Source organism: Glandiceps talaboti, chromosome 16 (assembly GCF_964340395.1).
Source record: "Glandiceps talaboti chromosome 16, keGlaTala1.1, whole genome shotgun sequence".
Taxonomy (NCBI): domain Eukaryota; kingdom Metazoa; phylum Hemichordata; class Enteropneusta; family Spengelidae; genus Glandiceps; species Glandiceps talaboti.
Genome location: NC_135564.1, coordinates 17,827,927 through 17,848,413, shown reverse-complemented (window position 1 = coordinate 17,848,413; position 20,487 = coordinate 17,827,927). Strand labels below are relative to the sequence as shown.

The 20,487-nt window shown below is 32.5% G+C and overlaps 1 protein-coding gene across 1 annotated transcript in view; it reads right to left on the bottom strand.

Annotated features, from left to right (window-relative positions):
* The window catches only part of LOC144447268 (adenomatous polyposis coli protein-like), an 88,901-nt gene that overhangs the window by 21,672 nt on the left and 46,742 nt on the right, over positions 1-20,487 (bottom strand). Inside the window, exons 3-4 of the mRNA XM_078137185.1 lie at positions 15,298-15,490; positions 2,193-2,313 (exon numbers count right to left, since the gene is read on the bottom strand). Coding sequence (XP_077993311.1) covers positions 2,193-2,313; positions 15,298-15,490 — 314 coding nt within the window. The remainder of the gene's footprint in view (positions 1-2,192; positions 2,314-15,297; positions 15,491-20,487) is intronic.

The window sequence follows — 20,487 nt, the reverse complement described above, 5'->3', positions numbered from 1 at the left end:
CTTTAGGGGAGGGGGAAGAAGATTTTGTCCTAAACGAACGATATTTGCTTATTGAGTGTGTGCGACATTGTGTGGTCTTGCCTGAAGTATCAAGAAAGCATAACTTCAATGTCACATAAGTATGTCTTACTAATACCTGATACACCTATTTCAGTTGAGTAGTTAGTCATACTACATTACACTTTCTCTATACATTGTACATGTAGCTGATATTGGTAACACCAATTTCAGTATTCTTCGTCGAGCTTTAAAAGGCCAGGGTTTCAATCTCATTAGTGTTCAATTGCATTAGTAATATCTTATCCGTGGAGCCATGAGGATTACGGTACATAGGATTATTATTTGTTCTAGATTAACTTTTTCTATATCTCTGCCAGATAAGTATTTTTCACACCTGAATTTTAATCCTAATCTAAACTGGACAACCCTGCTGACTTAAAAAAAAAAAGGGGGGGGGGGGTGTCAGAGAAAAAAGAAAACCACTTTGTTATTGCTTTTGTTTTGTTGATTTGATTTGATTTGATATTTTTGGGGGGTGGGAGAGGGGGTGGGGGTTCAAAGATCATGCACTTAATAGTAATGTTATGTTTCTTGGTATCCCAGAGACTTGGCTATCTGACATAATATACATATTCTCTGTTCCGTCTGGCAAACAACATTACTAAGTCCAGATATCAGAACCTCTGTGCTATATTTTAGGAGAGTTTTTCAGCCAAAAAAACATTTTTCATACCTTCGTGTCCAAGTAAATATTGATGTTGCTATGGACAAGAGTAATAGCTATACTAACATATGAATCACACAACCAAACAAGTTAGCTATTAAAATGACATGAAACTCATACAACAATTACCCTAGTCAGGATAACTATTTGAAGTAGCTGACTTTTGGTTGTTGGGATACAAATGTCATGAAAATACCAATTAATTTGCAAACTGGGTTTTAGAAACTATGCACTATTCTATACCAAATGAACATAGACAGATGTCTAATATTAAATAGTTTGATTTTTAGTGTAGGACAATCTATTTTCTAAGACTTAAAGCTGTGCCAACTTATAAGTTTCTCGAAAACGTCCCCAGTCTAAGGAAACAAGATGTATGATATATATATATGTAGCTTTTAAATGTGAAAACATGATATATTTATTCGAGTCACATTCATGGAGCATTTGAATTTGATAAAGTATTGCTTTCAAGTACATCCTAGATAATGTGTGTGCTGTAAACGCAATCATTTCATTAATGCAATTACATGTATTATATAAATTTCCTTAATCCTACACAAAAAATGCACTTTTAGCAAATACACTGTAGTTAGTCACTATGATAAATAGATCAAAGCTGTCACATATGTACACACAAATTGATGACCATTCTATCATGTGAAGTAAATATAAACATAAATTGATAACCATTTTGTCAAGTGATGTAAACATACACATAAATTGATGACCATTCTGTCATGTGATGTAAATATAAACATAAATTGATGACCATTCTGTCATGTGATGTAAATATAAACATAAATTGATGACCATTCTGTCATGTGATGTAAACATACACATAAATTGATGACCATTCTGTCATGTGATGTAAACATACACATAAATTGATGACCATTCTGTCAAGTGATGTAAACATACACATAAATTGATGACCATTCTGTCATGTGATGTAAATATCCTAAATTGATTTATCATTGCAATTTGTTACATACACATAAATTGATGACAATTCTGTCAGGTACACATAAATTGATGACAATCCTGTCATGTGATACAAATATATGAGTATATTGATGATCATTCTAAATTGTTATATAATTGTTACATGCACATAAATTGATGACCCCACTGTAAATTGATGACACTGCTTCCATGTCAATACACATAAATTGATGACTACTTCACTACATGCCACAACACAAATATTGATGACCTAATTGTTACTTCAGCATTTATGAATCTTGTCAAAAGATGCAGAGTTTTCTTTTCCAAACACAGGATATGACCTTAGAATCAATAATTCATCTGTTGTTACACAGAAAGACTTTCAACATCTGAAGGAAAAACACAATTAGGAGATACATGGAATGCTCCAGAACTAAAATCAATACTTGAACGCAAGTTATGCCTTGTGGTCAATCTACCAAAGAATTCTCTGAGGGGATAGAAAAAAATGGACACTAACTTTTTGACTTACAGTTTCTGTTATTGGCAGACTATCGATTTTCTGGGTTAGGGATTGCATTTGTGTGTAGTACCATTCTTTCTCTTTTTCTTCTGCTTCAGTGTCTCTGAGAATTAACAATCTGGAAAATAAACAGGAAAGGAGATTTAGTTAGCATGGATTCTGAGTCATACGACACATTTTCACTTTCATTGCATCACCCATGATACATTCTAGTTCAGTTTTAACAGTAAAAAGTGTAACAGTAATACTCACGCGTACGACATAATATTTCCCGCAAAAAATTGTTCGCATATATACTGAGTCATTTTACACACTAGCACTTTTTCTTGTGTCACTGTCAGCCATTTTGTTCAGTTCTGACAAGAAAAATGATGCACTTATACATAAGACACCATTTTCCCGCCAAAAGTATGCTGGAAAATTTTCAGTTTCCAGAATTTTACTTTATATACTCATTTCAGTTCAAGACATACTATTATTTCTTGGACAAAATCATATTTCTATAAAATTTACAAATTGAAAACATCAAACATCAAACATGAACTATGTCTGATTTTTGCGTCACACACACATAAATTTGTTTGGCAACAATTTAATTTTTGTTATTATACAAAAAATGAGTCAAGTGACTTCCTGTCTGGAAGAGTAATTTCATGATTACCTAACAACAAAACAAGATTAATAACAAAAATGAAAAGTAAGAATAACGCTCTTCACACCGTCTACAAATCATATATATATGACGTAGTACACAATAGATTTACGTATGTTGAGACAGACTTGCTGATGAAGAGAGCACTCTTTAGAACGATCAATCACAGTTATGAATTGAAATTTCATCTCAAAAAATTGAAAAATGACAAAACTTCAATAAAAATAACTTAATATCAAAAATATGTAAGCTCCACAGATGTAAAATGTCAAATTCTCATATCAACAACATTGTTCAACCATTGTGCTGTGATCCAGATATCACCAGCTACACTTATATAAAATGATGAATGACTTGGCACACAAATGTCACTTCTTAATCTAGATATTCAAACATATTTACATTCAAATTTTCAAAAATATGAATGGAATTCATCTTCAGAAAGTAAAAATGCAAAGAAAAAGGAAGAAACACACCTGCCTTGTATGTGAAAGCACTGTATAATTCACTCTAAATAGTGCAGGTAACAACAGACTTCATACCTTTCAAATATTGATCACACTACAGTCACTTCACAAATGTAACCATGTCAAATCCATTCTTGCAGACAATAACAAGACATTCTCACACAGCACACAAACTGATTACAAAAGCCTTTTTTTCCTATATTCAATATTGCACACCTATTGTGCTCGCAATCCATGTGCACGCACGTGATTGGGTTTCCAGATAGCCACGGCAATAAAATATGCATAATTTCACAAATAGAATGCACGAATACTGGCAGGAAAATTGACATTTTGTCAAAACTGAAGCCCTGTAAATGATCTTTGAATTCATTAGGGTGTGCTAGAAAATGTATGTAGGGATGATAGATGGAGATAGTGGCCGTTCAAAGCAAGCTGAGGATCTATGATATTGGAATAATTTATGGGAGGTCTAGATACATACACTTAGTAGTAGACAGATAGTCACCTCAAAGCAGACTACACCTACCAACAACAATCCACACAGTGATATTCTCAATCAATTTAAGAAAATCCAATGCTTGGTTTCTACATTTCTGTACCATCATCAACATACTTACATTACTGTCATATTTATTTTCATAATTTGACATATTTTCACTTATTTACACAACACCATTTTCTGTAAATTTTGAAAATTGAGTGCTCTGTTTTATTTTAGTACCATCAACAGTAATCACCTTTATATTTTATCATATTTATTTTCATTTTTTTGGCATATTTAGTTATGTATTATTCAATTACAATAAATATTCAATACTTATTTACATAAATAAATTACCGAAATCCATGGCAATTTCTGTACCATCAGCAATACCTTTATAAAATTTCTATCATATTTATTTTCATATTTTGGTATGTTTAGGTATACATTATACTATAACAATACATATTTTCAAAACTGCGAGGCAAAATTCTCTGTAAATTATGACAATTTAATGCTTCATTTCTGTATCACAATCTTTTCCATTTTTTAGCATTTTATTTTTTACTTTCATATTTTGGCATGTTCAGGTATAATGTGTATTTCATTCTATTACAAGAAAATTTCACCGTTGATCTACGAACCGATATTTTATGTAAAATTATGAAAATTACAAGTAAATAACAAATGAATCTAAACAGAACAAGTCTTCACTGGCAATGCATTCTCACAAGTCAGACCATATCTGCTGGAGTTACGAAATATGAAAATATGAAATATCTAGGCAGGTATGTTTTGGACAGCTGTGTCAGTGTTGAGACAATGGTGACATGACATCAGCAACAATTTGGTATTCACCTTCAAAATTTTTTGACTCTGTGAGTAGAAATTTTCATTTGATACTAATAAGAACCTACATATACAGCCATTAATATTCATTCTCACAAAGTCATCACTCATATTCATATTATCTTAGTTAGCAGCATTCACACCTAAAATTCAAACTGATCCAATCGATCAAAAAAAAAATGGACTTCACATCAATCAAACCATACAATTTAGACAATTGTCCACAAATTGATGTATCCTGGGAAAATAAACTCAAACCACAGCTTTGTCACCATTACTGACTCCAACCCATAAATCTTAGTAAATCTGTAGGTATTCATATGAAATGTGAGTAGAAATACCAATGACTGTCACACCTATGAATGCATAATTTCATTAACTTACTATATTTTCAATCAACTATTATTCTCATATCATTAATAACAATTGTGATAAACAGCTTTAATTGATAACTTTATTAATTTATGATCCAGACCAATTAAAAAAATTCCATTCATAGAACAATGTCTGTGACCTATGTGGTAAAATCTAATAAATGATTGCACAGTCATTGTATGACACAACATTTTGATTGATAGTTTTCAACTTTCATCTCTATAGCCTAACCTGTCGGTAACATGCAGTTTCCCGCCAAAATTACATAACCAAAAATTTATGTATTTTTAGGAATTTTTGGTAAAAATTCATACAATTTTAGACCAAATACAGAAAGTATAAATATAAATGTCAGAATTTGGTTAAAAAATGTCAAATTTAGATAAGTTTTCACAAAAACTGTCAAGTTCTTATGTATTCAAGTGACAATACATCATCATACCAATGCAAGCATACATGTACACTAGATCTTTTTCGTTCTCATTATATCCATGGGAGGCTGTGGAGTTGAAATGTTGATTATTGAACATATTTGCGGCTTGGTTTTTCTGAAATTTACCTGTCTACTTTTTCATGCTAAAACTTTGATATGGAATTTACCATGACCTAAGAATATATTGTATTACAATAACAAATATGACTAGATATAAAAACATAATATCAAATTTTGACATAGTTTCCCTTCATATTTCAGATGATAAATAGCCATTTTGCCAAAATTGATAATTCATCATCTTAAATTTGAAATTTGTGATTTTGATAGTCATGACTGTACTTTAATATTTACATAATATCTAGTGATTTCGACAGGTTTGAAATTTCACAAAATTGACACTAGGTGTGACAGGTTCTATTAAAGGCAAAGTAGTCTGTGACAACATGTCATACACCATTTTGAAAGACAGCTCTATCATGTCTGACCTTACAAGATCAATACAGGTATAGAACATGCCGTCCATATGACACACACATGCCGTATTTACCTAGTACACTTACAAAATAAAATGACTGAACACTTCAAATGTAAAATGACTGACAGCAAATAATAACTATGAAATGCTTTTTAAGAGTTTAAGCAAACTGCTTCACTTACAAAGATACATAATAGTCCTCCTTCCATTCAGCAGACTGAATACTTTTACGACTTCACAAACATTTTCACAAAATTTCATATTTTTTCATTTTTTTGAAAATTTAACATCCATTTTGGTTTCATATTATAAATATTGCTCTTTAAAATAGACTCCTCTCAAAAAGAAAACTGTAAGAGCCAAAATCTGACATATTTTAACAAAAAAAAAGATATTTCTGAAATTCTGTCATGAAATATGGATTCCATGACAAACCTTGCACAGCATAGGAAATCTAGAATCATTTTTAATACATGATTGATGTATTCCACAAATATTTTATGAGAAATGGTCAGCAAATTTTTATGAATAGGATTGTTTTTCTGAATCTATGAATTCTGATCATATTAATCATAAAATACAGTGAAACCAAAACCATAATCCCTTCAGAATCATTCAATATTTTACTATCGTCATATTCAAGGATTGCATCATTTCTTATCCAAAGCTAAAAGGTCAACATTGAATTACTTTCAGTTATTACTTCAGAAAATGAGTCCTTGTTTTAATGCGTTAATTAAGCCATCAGGAAATGAGTATATCTTAAATTATAACCTGTAATTACTACACTGCTACAATGAAATGCAAATGATAATTACCACAACCATACAATGACATGCAAATGAAACGTGAACTTGAAAGTGACATCATTGAGAAATGACTCTTTACTTTATGAGTTAATTAGGCAATCAAAAAAACTCAACATGATTCAAATAACGAAATTGTGAAATATAACTACCATGCCATCAGGAGGAGGAAGGGGGGGGGGGGGGGGGGTTGATGTGAATGAAACTTGAATGTCAATGACATTTGATATCAAAAGTCACACTATCTCCTACTATTCTATTCCCAAAAGTGAAGTTGAAATATCAGGTAGATGTAAAATATTGATCATTCCTTGAGTTGACAGCGACTTTTTCTATCATCAATCATAACCTCCCTTGATAGTTAACTTTTGAAGTGATCGCTGTCACGCTAGGACTATTCATTGCTGTCTACTTGTGGTTTTTTAATCAAATTTGTTTTCCATGTGACAACACAGACTGTTTACATTTCATATAGTATCTACTTTATCACACAATCAAATACAGATTCCATCCAAATTTGTCATTACAAGTCACTATCCCTGGTATTTCCCATGTTACACTTAAATTGTCGACCACGTTCCTTGAAAATAAATACATCTTCTGTTAGGTTTTCTAAAACCCGGGGAAAAATTACAAGTTACTACAAGTGGTTATTTCCATGTTAAAATGGTCGGCCACGTTCCTTAAAACTGATTAGATTTTCTGTTTGAGTTTTCTAAAATCTGGGAAAAATTGCAAGTTACTACAAGTGGTATTTTAAATATTACTGTAAATAGTTGGCCACGTTCCTTGAAGCTGATTTTATCCACTGTTTGGGTTTCAAAAAACCAGGTAATGTGAACAGAGAAAGGGGAAAATTACAAGTTACCAGAAGTGGTATTTTAGATATTATATATAAATAGTCAACCATGTTGCTTGACAATGAATGCATCCAGAGAGGATAGTGAAAGATATTCACTTTGAGTGTTAATGTTTCCAAAATTGGTGAACAATATGTCCATAGTAGAGGCTAAGACAGATCCAAAAGTCACAATTGCTTTTAAAATAGACCACTCCTCTCATTAAATACTGGGGTCCAAAACCTTACAAAAAACATTACACACAGTTAATATCTATGTGGAATGATTTTTTATATTGTAAATATAGTCACTGTTAAGTGTGAGAAATATATTCAGTTTTCATTTTACCTCATACAGTAGTCAGAGAGGTTTACATTCAGTGTGTCTTGTCCACAGTTTTCTCTAATCTCTCTGCTATGTTGGTAGAGGGCGCTATTTTCAAGAAGGTTATATTTAAACGAAATATACCATCCTAGGCAATTCTCCAGACATTCTACTTATGTAGTTTAATAGTAGAGAAAAAAAACATGTTTACCTTTCCAGTCTACTTCTAAACCAAAGACAATTCTCTATGTTTCAACTTTTTGGGTAAGAAAAATCAGAACACACAAAGATGGAAAGAACACACAACAAATCTTAGTGTATCAAAAGTCAACTGGTAAGTGTTTCAGGATACAAAACTTAAGACTATGTTCCATTTCAGATAACATTATAGGAAAGGGTGGGCAGCAAGGAAAAAGAACTTTACGACATATTATTGCAAATACAGCATCAGATCACTTTTTTACTATTCACAGAAGGGTAACGTCATTGTATGTATTTCCATATCTTGTACTTCAATTTTGCTCTAGGGAAGTCCAGTGATGTGATTTGGGGAATATAGGCACATTTTACCTACATACTGCCCCTTGCAAAAACAGTCTCATCTTCGTAACATTTGAAACCATATTTTTATGATTTTCCAATAAAAAAGATATCTGCTAGCTGTTTTCAATCTCAGACATTGACCTGAAGAAAGTACAACCAGTGAAACAAAAACTGCTTTCATACATACTTCCCTAGACTGATCACACAATTGTCACTTGGTAGTCAATACATGTGCATGGCATTTGTATAACGAGGATTGAAATTAGCTGCGTTTTACAGACAGTAATTTTCCCTATGTGTATCTTTCAGTTTTATTCACTAGATTTACTTTCACTGACCCCTTTTTTTTACATCACCGAATAGTACACTTTAACATTCATCCATTTTTCATTTGACATAAATAGTGGCTTTCTCAAAGGAAATAAGTAAAGCGAAGTCCATCACTTTTAATATTTTACAATGATGCCCAAAATCCACAATTTACATACAAATTTATGATTTATATGCTAGATCTTAGAAACTGACAAGTTGTTTATTAAAATATTCATATGCAAACTTATACATTCCCCAGATTCCGCGACTTATCTCTTTAAACGATTACAAATCCACGTCCCATTTGACACGCAACCTACTTAGTTTATTTTACGTTTCTAATTCTCTCAAATATCCACTTACCTTTTTCATACACATATCGATCAAAACTCGTACAGCCATTGAAATGTAGAAATGTGAATTTGGTTGTTACATTTCTGTACTTCAAATCAATCTCTTCCTTTACTCAATATGGCTGCGGAGATGTGTTGCCGTGGGAACCGCATGCAGTACAGTTTCTTTTTTGCATGATTTAATCTAATATCTGATATTTCGCTACTGATGGGTTCTTTTATTGTGTACAATACATGTGTATATTTGATGAATAGAACCACTACCTCGCTAACAATAGCATTTTTTGTTAACCAATAGATTCTCATTGTTACTTTCATGCTGGAATGCGTGATCAAAAGCTTGGAAGGAAACTGATCACGGATATAACATATCTGGTGATTGGATGATATGCATTTGTATATCAGCTTTTTCTTTTGCCAGCCAATAGGAAAGAGCCTAACACAATATGCCACATAACATTCCATTTGGATAGTTCCTTCAGTTTAATATCAATAATGTTAATGATTAGATAATATAATAATGTTTCATTTCTAATAACTTCAATAAGTCAACTGACTGAACTTACTTTACATCAATCCCACTAATTCACTAACTTAGGTGGTCCTATCAGTGTAAGATAGGGACACATAAGGGTCCCTAGTCACTGTGAGTCATGGTATTCTTTCTAGTTGAATAATACCTTGTACAAACAAAATGTCAAAAACTTGACAGAAATATAAAAAAAAATAACATTTCGATTTAGTTTCAAAGCTACACAACAGCTGTTTATGTACTCAGTTACTACAAAGAGAAATCTTATTTTTTGATGTGGAGATCGACAGCGTTTTTACCTACACACAGATTCAAGATATCTTATTTTTTGATGTGGAGATCGACTGTGTTTTATCTACAACTAGATAGTTTTTGGTATTTGTGTATTTATGATCCGTCAGATAGAAGTGATGTTTAACTGCATGAAAATTATTCAAGTCCCAAATATTTTTAAAAAAAAGTAGAATGAAGGCAGCTGTATGTTAGATTAGGATAGCAGTAAAAGTACAGGGCCAAGTTGATATAGTGTCTGTTCTCAGCTTTCAATTTTAAACGTAAAATTGTAAAATCGTAGCGCTCAGTTCTTTAGGTTTGTCAAAAATTGTAGTCACAAATTTGATTTATCTCTGACTTCATTATGTCTTAAAAAGCGATCTGATTAGATTTTCTATTACTGTTCACTCAACTGAAAGATGTCTGTAGAATCTTAATAGATAATTCTGAATTCAGGTCTTTTATCATGAGTTGAAACCGTAACTAGGTCAGGGTATGCCTTGGCAACCAGGATATTAGAAATATAGGTACACATACACAATGATCGGTTTTGATATTACAAAGAATTTCAAATTCTGGTAGTTTGGAAGATACACCATGTCGTAGTCCTGACCTGGAACTGTACTTGGAAGTTTGACAAAAGTTGAGGCTGGCAGTACCTTTGGCGCTATGCAACCTGTGGTCACTTTTAAAGAAAGCAGAATAAGGCGTTTTTCATCTCGTGGCAGATCTCATGAGATCCTGTGTGAGCCATTTTGTCCTTAGCAGCCACATGAGGGTGGTCAAGCTGACCAGAATAACACAATATATCTTACAGTCTATAGATTTAGATACTTGCTAAATTTCATGAAGTTTTATAAAAATGTTGACAAATTAATATACCTGTTCATAGACAGAGAAGACACACAATAACAGTTCATTATAATACATACCTGACTAGGCCGACAAGATGTCAGCAAAAATTTGGGATTTGCTTCCACAGTAGAATTTTCATTTGAAACTCTAAAATACGTGACAACACATAGATTTTACTTATTAAACTTCCTTTTACCCATCTTTCTGTTTTCCTTCAAGTTCTCCATTTGTTTGACATAATTTCATTACATTCCCATATACATTGTATTCCTGATATTCAGAGTACATCCAAAGGTTGGAAAACATAATTAAGTTTCTATCAAATAAATTCATCATATTTACTGTACAGTTGAGGCAATAGACTTCAAAACACTTTGGAATGACAGGTACAGCACTATTGACTCACAACAATGGAATATTTCATCTTTTGATCATAAAATGTCACTCTTTCATTTTGTGATGTCTGTCTGATGACAACTGCACTATTAATGTATATCAATGAAGCAAATATATATTGTTACATAAATCCTCACGGAAGGCAATGCTGAAAATCAGATGACCTAATTCAATTTCACAAATACAATGACAGAATTGTTGTCCCCTATCCAATCTGATTAAAATCTGATTTAGGAATACACCCTGACTGCATTGCGTTATTTACCTCTATTTCCTTCATATACAATCATTTTGTTTTTTCTGTGATTTTGTTGTTCTGTGATTGATAACCTGCCATATAACAAGAAGAAGGCTATCACTCACAGAACAATAAACTGAAAACAAATGAAAGTATACCAAGTAATTAGAGGTAAATATTTAGCAATGGAGCCATATTCCAACATCAGATTGTATTTTGAAACCCTAAAATAGGATGGCTAAACCTGTCAGTGAAATAGGGGAAAAAAACTATCTCCAAGGCATCGCATTAGTCTGGATGTAATATCGATTTTGATAAATATGTCTATAGGGAAAAAAATGTCATGGTGAAATAATTTGAGTATTAGAGTTGTCAAGAAACACACAATACACCAAGTCATGTCTCTATTAATACATTTAAAGTTAAAATCTGTAAATATATTAAAAATAGCAGATAGTAAATGGAAAATATCGGTGTTTGCCTAGAGGACTATTGTTAACATAGACAGATGGTTGCTTCCACAAAAGATGTACATTCTATTTGACTTTTAAGGTTCTGAAATTTCCAAACAGAGAGACAGTTCTACAAATATAGTTAAATAATCAAATATTAGACAGTTCTACAAATATAGAAATAATAGTATATTGATATAGTAAAACCAAGTATCTATTATATGTGAAAATTAACATTCATGGACTCTGGGTTCATAGTTGAAAGTAAAATTTTCTACTTGCAGAGTCAAAATATTTTCTAGAAACGAAACCTACATCTACATGTACATGTACACAGAGTATTCAATATGTTACATGACTACCTTCTAACCTATACTGTATGGGTGTTTTATGGATTAGGTACGTCACAAGTGATATCCTACTATTAAACTCAGTAGAAAAATTCAAGATCTAAAATCAAACTATGGACTTGTCGAACGGTGGCAAATATGAATGGTTACAAAATGTAGCTCATTTACCTCTTATCACTGCAGTGCAGGGGTTGAATCCACTCAACACTGGCTGGGTTTGATTAAATTAAGCAGGTATATTCGTACGGAGGATGTTGTTCTGTTTGACCGGATTGAACACAGGTTTTCCCAGGGTACTTGGATTTCCTCATGCTTTAACTACACCATTTAATACACAGTGGTGACAAAATCAATGAATTTCCAAATTTACCTGGACTACTTAAGATTACTATTATAAATATGCTGTAATTGTCACCAAGAATGTCATAAGGACAGACATATACATAGACAGTCAGTAGATCTCAGACCAAACTCACACATTCAGACATTACCTTTAGAGAGTTGACTGCCTAGGGACCCATAGTCTCTCAACTCCTGATGTCAAATAAAATAATATATGTAACTAATACAAAAGACAAATACCACATCTTCCAAGAAACCATGAAATTCCACTTCCTTGTCCAGAATTTGACACTTGGAGTCAAGATATCTTGATGCAAATTCTCCCCAGCACACAATATGTTCTCATTGCTCTACGACATTTCTAGCCTCTGCACTGAAATATAGCCCTTCACTATCACTGGTTGTAGATGCACTGACTACATTACCATTGAACCAAGCATGATGTATATACACTTCAAACAACAATCTGTACTTTCAAAACGTGACAACTGCTACAGTGTAGCTACATTTAACACAAATTGGTTTCGACACCTGCTGATTGACCCATACAATTCATGTATAGTTTGTATAGTTCATATATTGCACCTGTACACAAACCCAAATATCCATTTAAGTGGTTTGTGATATTGTGAGATGAAACCACAAAATCTAAACCATGACCTTTACCCTCCCATGGCAATAATTCACACTTCATTCTCACGCAATCACCATGCTGTGAAAGATGTATGTGTATAGTAATTCACAAATATGATGATCTTACAAGCTGCCATGAGCTCTAGTGTATACAGCTACATTTGTATTACAGCTTGTATTCATACATGTAGATGACTTAGTGTATAAATTCCAAATGATCTAATCTAACAAGCTAAGCTGAGGACTTGCTATACCTATCATGAGGGGACAACCCTCTCCCCTCAACACGATACACCCACTCCTTGATGATGCAGCACTTTTTGCTATAATTTTCAAGGAATAAAATCTTAAATTAGATAATTTTCAAAGCTGTACAACGTTCCTCATAATCTATTTTGTTTGTTCTTTAAACTGATCCTGTGTAGTACGTTCTCCTAGCGAGTACAATCAAGACTGTCCTTTCTCTCTGAACATTCCAATCAACTAACTCTGATTTGAACTAGGTTAATTATGTTATATATATGTTACTTTATCCATTGAACCCAATTTTACCAGGTTTTTATTTTTATTTTACCATGGTTCTAAAACCTGTGCAAACCCCTGACACAATATTCCCTACTTTAACAAAGGCTAGTGAAGATATAAGATTAAATAACCATGCGTTATGTATGTACTAGTACTATCATATTGAATCTTTGAAGATAAGTGTTCACTTTCACTATCTTCTTTAAAAAAATTTAGGAAGCATTCTACACAAGTGTGAATGTCTGAACATTGATAACAATGAATGAAAATCAAAAGTACAGCACATACACAAATATATGACACATGATTGACACACTACACACATTCATGCATGCAAGTATGAGAATTCTGGCAGCTTTTACCAACTAACTGTTCCACACAATGCACACACAAGTTATTATTATATCATAGTTTACACAAGTGATTTATTTTCAACTTTTCACTTTTCAACTTGACATGAAACCATTGTTAATGTTATAATACATGTACAACATTCCTTTTACAGCAGATCTCTGTCAAATGTCTGTAATCTGGTTAATATTCTATGTGGGCGATGATAAGGAAAAGAGTCAATTTCTAACCCCCACCCTCATACCCCATACTCTCAATTCTTCCAAGCTCAAATCACTACATACATGTAGCTATTGGCAACTACACACACACACACACACACACACACACACACACACACACACACACTTGTTAACATTTCATATTAGACTATATCCATACTAGACTTTAATACCATTTGATACCGAATTCCATTAGTCAAGCTAATATTTCAAGTGATCATTTATAAGTACACACAAAACAACACTAATATTTTATAATATTTCACTACATTATTACATTTTTCACTTTTTGTTATCAAATTCCATTAGTCAAGCTAATATATCTAGCAATAATTTACCTATACATGTAAAAACACTGTTAATCTTCCATATTTGATATTGTTATATTTCATACTTTTCACTATCTCCATTAGTCACGCTAATATTTTAAGTACTAATTTACGTATAAACACACAAAAACATCACTAATATTTCATATCTGACAACATTAATGTATTTCTTACTTTTTGTTATCAAATTCCTTTAGTCAAGCTAATATTTTTTAAGCGATGAACACCTGCTTTTGAAACATTAGTAAAATTTCATAAAATTTGACTACATTCGCAAGATTCTTACTTTTGTTATCAAATTCCTGTAGTCATGCTAATATTTCAAGCGATATTTTACTTTATAAACACCAGTAATATTTCATAATATTTGACAACATAAATATATATTTTCACATTTTTTTTGTCATCAAATTCCTTCAGTCATTCTTATATTTCAAGCGATATTTTACTTCTAAAACCACTAATATTTCACATTTGACACAATTGATGAGACACTTACCTTTTGTTGTCAAATTCCTTACAACGACACAAAAATACCACTAAATATTTCATGAAATTTGACAGCATAGTTATATTTTTTACTTGTATTCATCAAATATCTGCAGTCATACTAATATCTCAAACAATATTTAACTTCTAAAAACGTCGGTAACATTTCACAAATATTGACACAATTGATGAGACACTCACCTTTCATTGTCCAACTCCTGTAGTCTGGCTAATATTTCAAGTGATAGTTTACTATGAGGTGTGTTCCTTCCTGACGATGACCCGCTGTAGTGACTACTACTGGTGGTGTCGGAAGACCTACTAGAAAAGGGACTTTGCGGTGTCTTGGGACGTAACGTGACACCACTGGCGGGCATCTCTGCTGGCAGTTCACCTGTAACGGACAAGATAATGACAGAGAATGACATCATCGTCTTTTTATCTATGTTAATTACTTGCCCTAATTTACTAAAACAATAGATGATAATAGCTTTTGGAGGACCATCTGCCATCAAATTAACAATAGAGATATCATATTAGTATTAAAAATGAGAAATATGATGATTAAATTATGAAATATTAATTACATGGAAGCTAGACAATATGTGGAAATATGTTTGTCATTCGAGAAATTATATGTTTATATGTTTTGGAATGTCTAGATAATTTAAGAACAACCTTTACGGAAAGCATGTACAGATAATATTCTGCTGATTTTGACTACAAGCATGTGAGTCCATTAAAAATAATGCAAGTCGGACGCATAATACCACATTTCCAGTTAACGTTATTCCTATGGGCTTCACAGACAGACACTGAGTTTCCTAATAAACGTATTGTAAAGCACTTCAATACTCAGACTCAGGCGATACATTGTTATTAGATTATGAAATCTATGCCTATATAACATATACACAACACCAAGCATTGAGAATGTGGATATTATACATGAATGCAAACTATACACAAATTGCTACATAAAGTAGACACAAATTCCAACCTAAAATATTTATAAATATCTAATGCAGAATACAATTTCAATTCTCATTACCAGAAAAAAAACAATGTTATCACCTATTACTCTTGTCCATCATGAAAATACCAGCCACTCAATTTCTTGGTTGACATCATGACTTCTGTGCTATGCATTACACACATTACAATATATGTGAGTGAATAAGTCAACCTTCTTGTTCTATTTTGACTCTCTAACATCAGGTACAATACTACTATAAATACACAGTGAACAGGTCGATCTCCTTGTCATTTTGACCCACTAGCATGTGGTAAAATTGGTCTTCTTGTTCTATTTTGACCCTCTAGTATGTGGTAAAATTGGTCTTCTTGTTCTATTTTGACCCTCTAGTATGTGGTAAAATTGGTCTTCTTGTTCTATTTTGACTCTCTAGCATGTGGTAAAATCGGTCTTCTTGTTCTATTTTGACCCTCTAGCATGTGGTAAAATGATACTGCAGGTACTGAGAATAAGTCAACCTTCTTGTTCTATTTTTTACTTTCTAGCATGAAAGTAAAACGCAATAGCAGGTATCAAGAATTGGTTCTTTTCTGCAAATTGACATGCAGATCCACAGAATATTGTTGGTAATACAATTATACAGCATCATCCTACAAAACCCATTCAAACTATTTGTACTACAGATACTTTAGATAAATACCCAGACCTGACTCAATTCAACCATGGAGATAGTTTTATTATTTTTTCTTTAACAGATATTTCATTTTTAGTCGACCACCTACATTTGTACTGCACACAGCTATTGTCTACTATCATTAAATATTACTTAGCTTAAACAGTAATTTCATATCTGGGAAATGACTAATATTTCTAACAATACCTAGTCCTCAAATATTTCCATAGTTCTATATATGTGTTAATTTCCGTCACCATGTACCTACACCCACGTAGAAATCAACACAGTAATAAGTACTGTCATCAACGACAAGCTGTCAACTCTGACAGCATTTCTGTCATTTTCAAAAGTGGGTGGATCACTTTGACTCACCTGTCTACTATATAGTATTGCATTATTCACATCAATGGTCACCGACACAACATATAAAATTCATGAAAAGAAATGACTAAATTTTATCCATGACAAAATAGTACACTCTGTACCTTTCCTCTTCATAAATTATGAAGATTCTGAAATATTTGAGTTTTCCATAAAATCTAAAAAGAGTTAATGTGTTCTGATACTTGTTGTGAGTATGTACGTGTGTAGTCATGTGTACGTGTGTAGTCATCACTAGTAATGGTGAAAAGAGTTTATGTTTTCTGATACTTGTTGTGAATATGTTCGTGTATGGACAACACTAGTAATGGTGAAATGAGTTCATGTGTTCTGATACTTGTGAATATGTACATGTGTGTGGACATCATTAGCAATGGTGAAAGAGTTCATGTGTTCTGATACTTGTTCTTTGAATACTTCAGTAGATGCAGAGCAGACAATTATAATTTGTGAGACATGTGAATGAGATTGTCTGGGTGATTTTGTTGTACATTTGAAATATTGTTCTGTTGGTAGTTCAACTTTCCCATTTAGTGCTTTGTATTACATTTATATACTGTACTGCAGACACAACATACAATGAAAAGATCGTTTCCAGCAATATACTTATCAAAATGTATCTGTCAGAATTGATAATACTAAGGTCATTTTTGCACGTGGACAGGTCCCTCAAGGTGAAAATTTCTACTAAAGCAACCATCATCAATAATGCAATGAGTATTGAAGATAATTAGTTATCAGCATTACCTGGACAGGAAGGCAAAATGATTGACAACTCATTTTATATGCAAATGAACAATACAATTCTTATCTTTGAATAAAGACATCCATTCTGAGGAAGGAAATGATGGACAACTCATACTATATGCAAATGAGTAGAACAATAGCCTTGGTCTCATCTCAAATTGGGATATAAATTATGACAGAGGAAAAGGTCTATATTTTATTTGATATGCAAATGAGTAGAACAATAGCATTCTTATCTTGAAATGAAGACATCAATCTCAGGGAAATGATTGATAATTTTAGTTTATATGCAAATGAGCAGAACAATAGCATTCTTATCTTGAAATGAAGACATTAACTCAGTCAGGGGAAATGATTGACAACTAGGTTTATATGCAAATTGGAGAACAACTCCCAACAACTTGTCTTGACTATTAAAGGGAATAACTATGGACTGAGGAAATAAGAGACAATTCATTTTATATGCAAATAAGCCAAACAATGGAATGCTTGTTATTTTGAACAAAACACAGTGGAAAACGGTTTATAATTCATTTTGATATGAATATTTATTAGGTGAACAGTCTACATTCCTAATTATTTATCTGAAGAAAATAACTACTGAAGAAATCATGAATATCAAATATTTATCTTATACATATTCATGTTTGCTAAGACGTGTAACAAAGAAACATCAATACAGGTGAAAAAGTATTTCAATTTGGTGTTTCTTGGCAAAAGAAGTAAATATTTATGATATAAAATCATGAAATGTCTTTTCAGATCCCAAAGTTTATGAAAATACCTTTATTTTCCTGAAGTGACGTTCCCCTTTAATTCTGTCCTGGGAAATGACTAACAATTCATTTGATATGCAAATTAGCAGAACAATAGTATTCTTATCTGGAAATGAAGGCACTAATTCAGCCATGGGAAATGAATGACAACTCATTTTATATGCAAATGAGTTAAACAATGGCATGTTCCTTGTCTTGAACCGATGACATTAATTCATCCAGACACACTAATGAATATTGTATGAAGTTTAGTCTACAATTTGATAGATGTACAGGTGATGACAGCAAGGATCGGAATTTTATCATGTAACGTCTTGAAAATTTGTACTATCACTTCCTTTGTGTTTCTAGATGTGGTTATTATGGAGAAAATATTTCATTTTATGAATCTCTCAGACAGAATCACATAGATAACAATATATGTTTATATGAAAAGGTGAGGATACATCTAAATGCTACAAAGCTTTCCGTTTCTGTGTTCATAACAGGGTACCCAAGTCTTGTCAAATTACTGCCACTGTTATATATTTTATATATAGGAACGCTGATAGGTAATCTGAGAGATCTTACTAAAGTCACAAGTACTCATTGACTTCGGTTCAAACCCCCATCCCCAAAACAAAATCGAGATTCCATCATATGCACTTTTCACCAACACTGGTGTTCCTGTCCATCAGTTATTATCTTATCCATTACACACTACTAATCATGTCCACATTAACACATTTCACAATTTTGTACAAATATTATCCACTATGAGTATAACCTGCAGTCTTTGCAACGATATCTCTTTTGCTAGCAGCATAAAAGTGCTGGCTAAAGAGACAATACATTAAATAAATGTCATACAGGAAATATCCCCAATGTACATTGTAATATATAAATGGCCACAAGACATGTTCACATTGCCCTAATTTCAAATTAACTACTATATTTTTACTGATCTATAAATAATTGTCGTTATCAGCCAACTTAACGGTCTATCTTTCATTCCCTCATACACAAACTGACAAAGGCATACGTTTTGTTATTTCATGCATCAATTTCCCACCTAATCAGTAATACAGCCTATCAGAAGGTTTGTGCACAGAGGCTAAACAGAGATAACTAGTGTTTGTTGTTTCTTATCTCCAATGTGAAAGTTATGGTAGCATACTAATACATGTATGTGTAGGGAGATGCATATGGTACATGTAAAGGTGTTCCTTTCCTGTGTGTGGATCACCTTTCTTGGTTATTTTTCAGAGATTTTCTTATATCAATGGGTTTTTTGTGAACTTTGTGAGTCAGACAGGAGATTATTGTGAGGTGTGATGAATACATTGCTGGTAGAGCTATTCAACTGAGTAATTTCCGATATGTTTCCTTGAAATAAACTTCATCCCACAACTTCTGACTTGCCCCTTTTATGGTGTCTAAATTGGTACTGTGCCAACATGTGATAAAATAATAAGCTACCAAACTTGTACATTTTTCTGCTCTTTTCGTCAATTAGACATCTTGAGAAAAGAATAAAATATAATAGGCAATACTGTATCACGCAAGGAATGTTAATTTTAGCTTTTACCTTGCAGATCCAATTCTAAAGAAAGTTTTTAACAATTTGAACTCAAAATATAAAAGTATATACTAAGTAATCCTAGTTATGTGCATCAATAACTTTGAAAATGCAATCAGATTCCAAAACTTCATATCCAGAAACGACAGGTAGGGCACCCTAAGTGAAGTAGAATAAACACAATTTAAGACACCCTAAGTCAGGTGGAATAAGATTGAAATCAGATGACCTCTACGTGGATCAAATCATGCGAATTCTAGAGCTCAGTGCACTGATT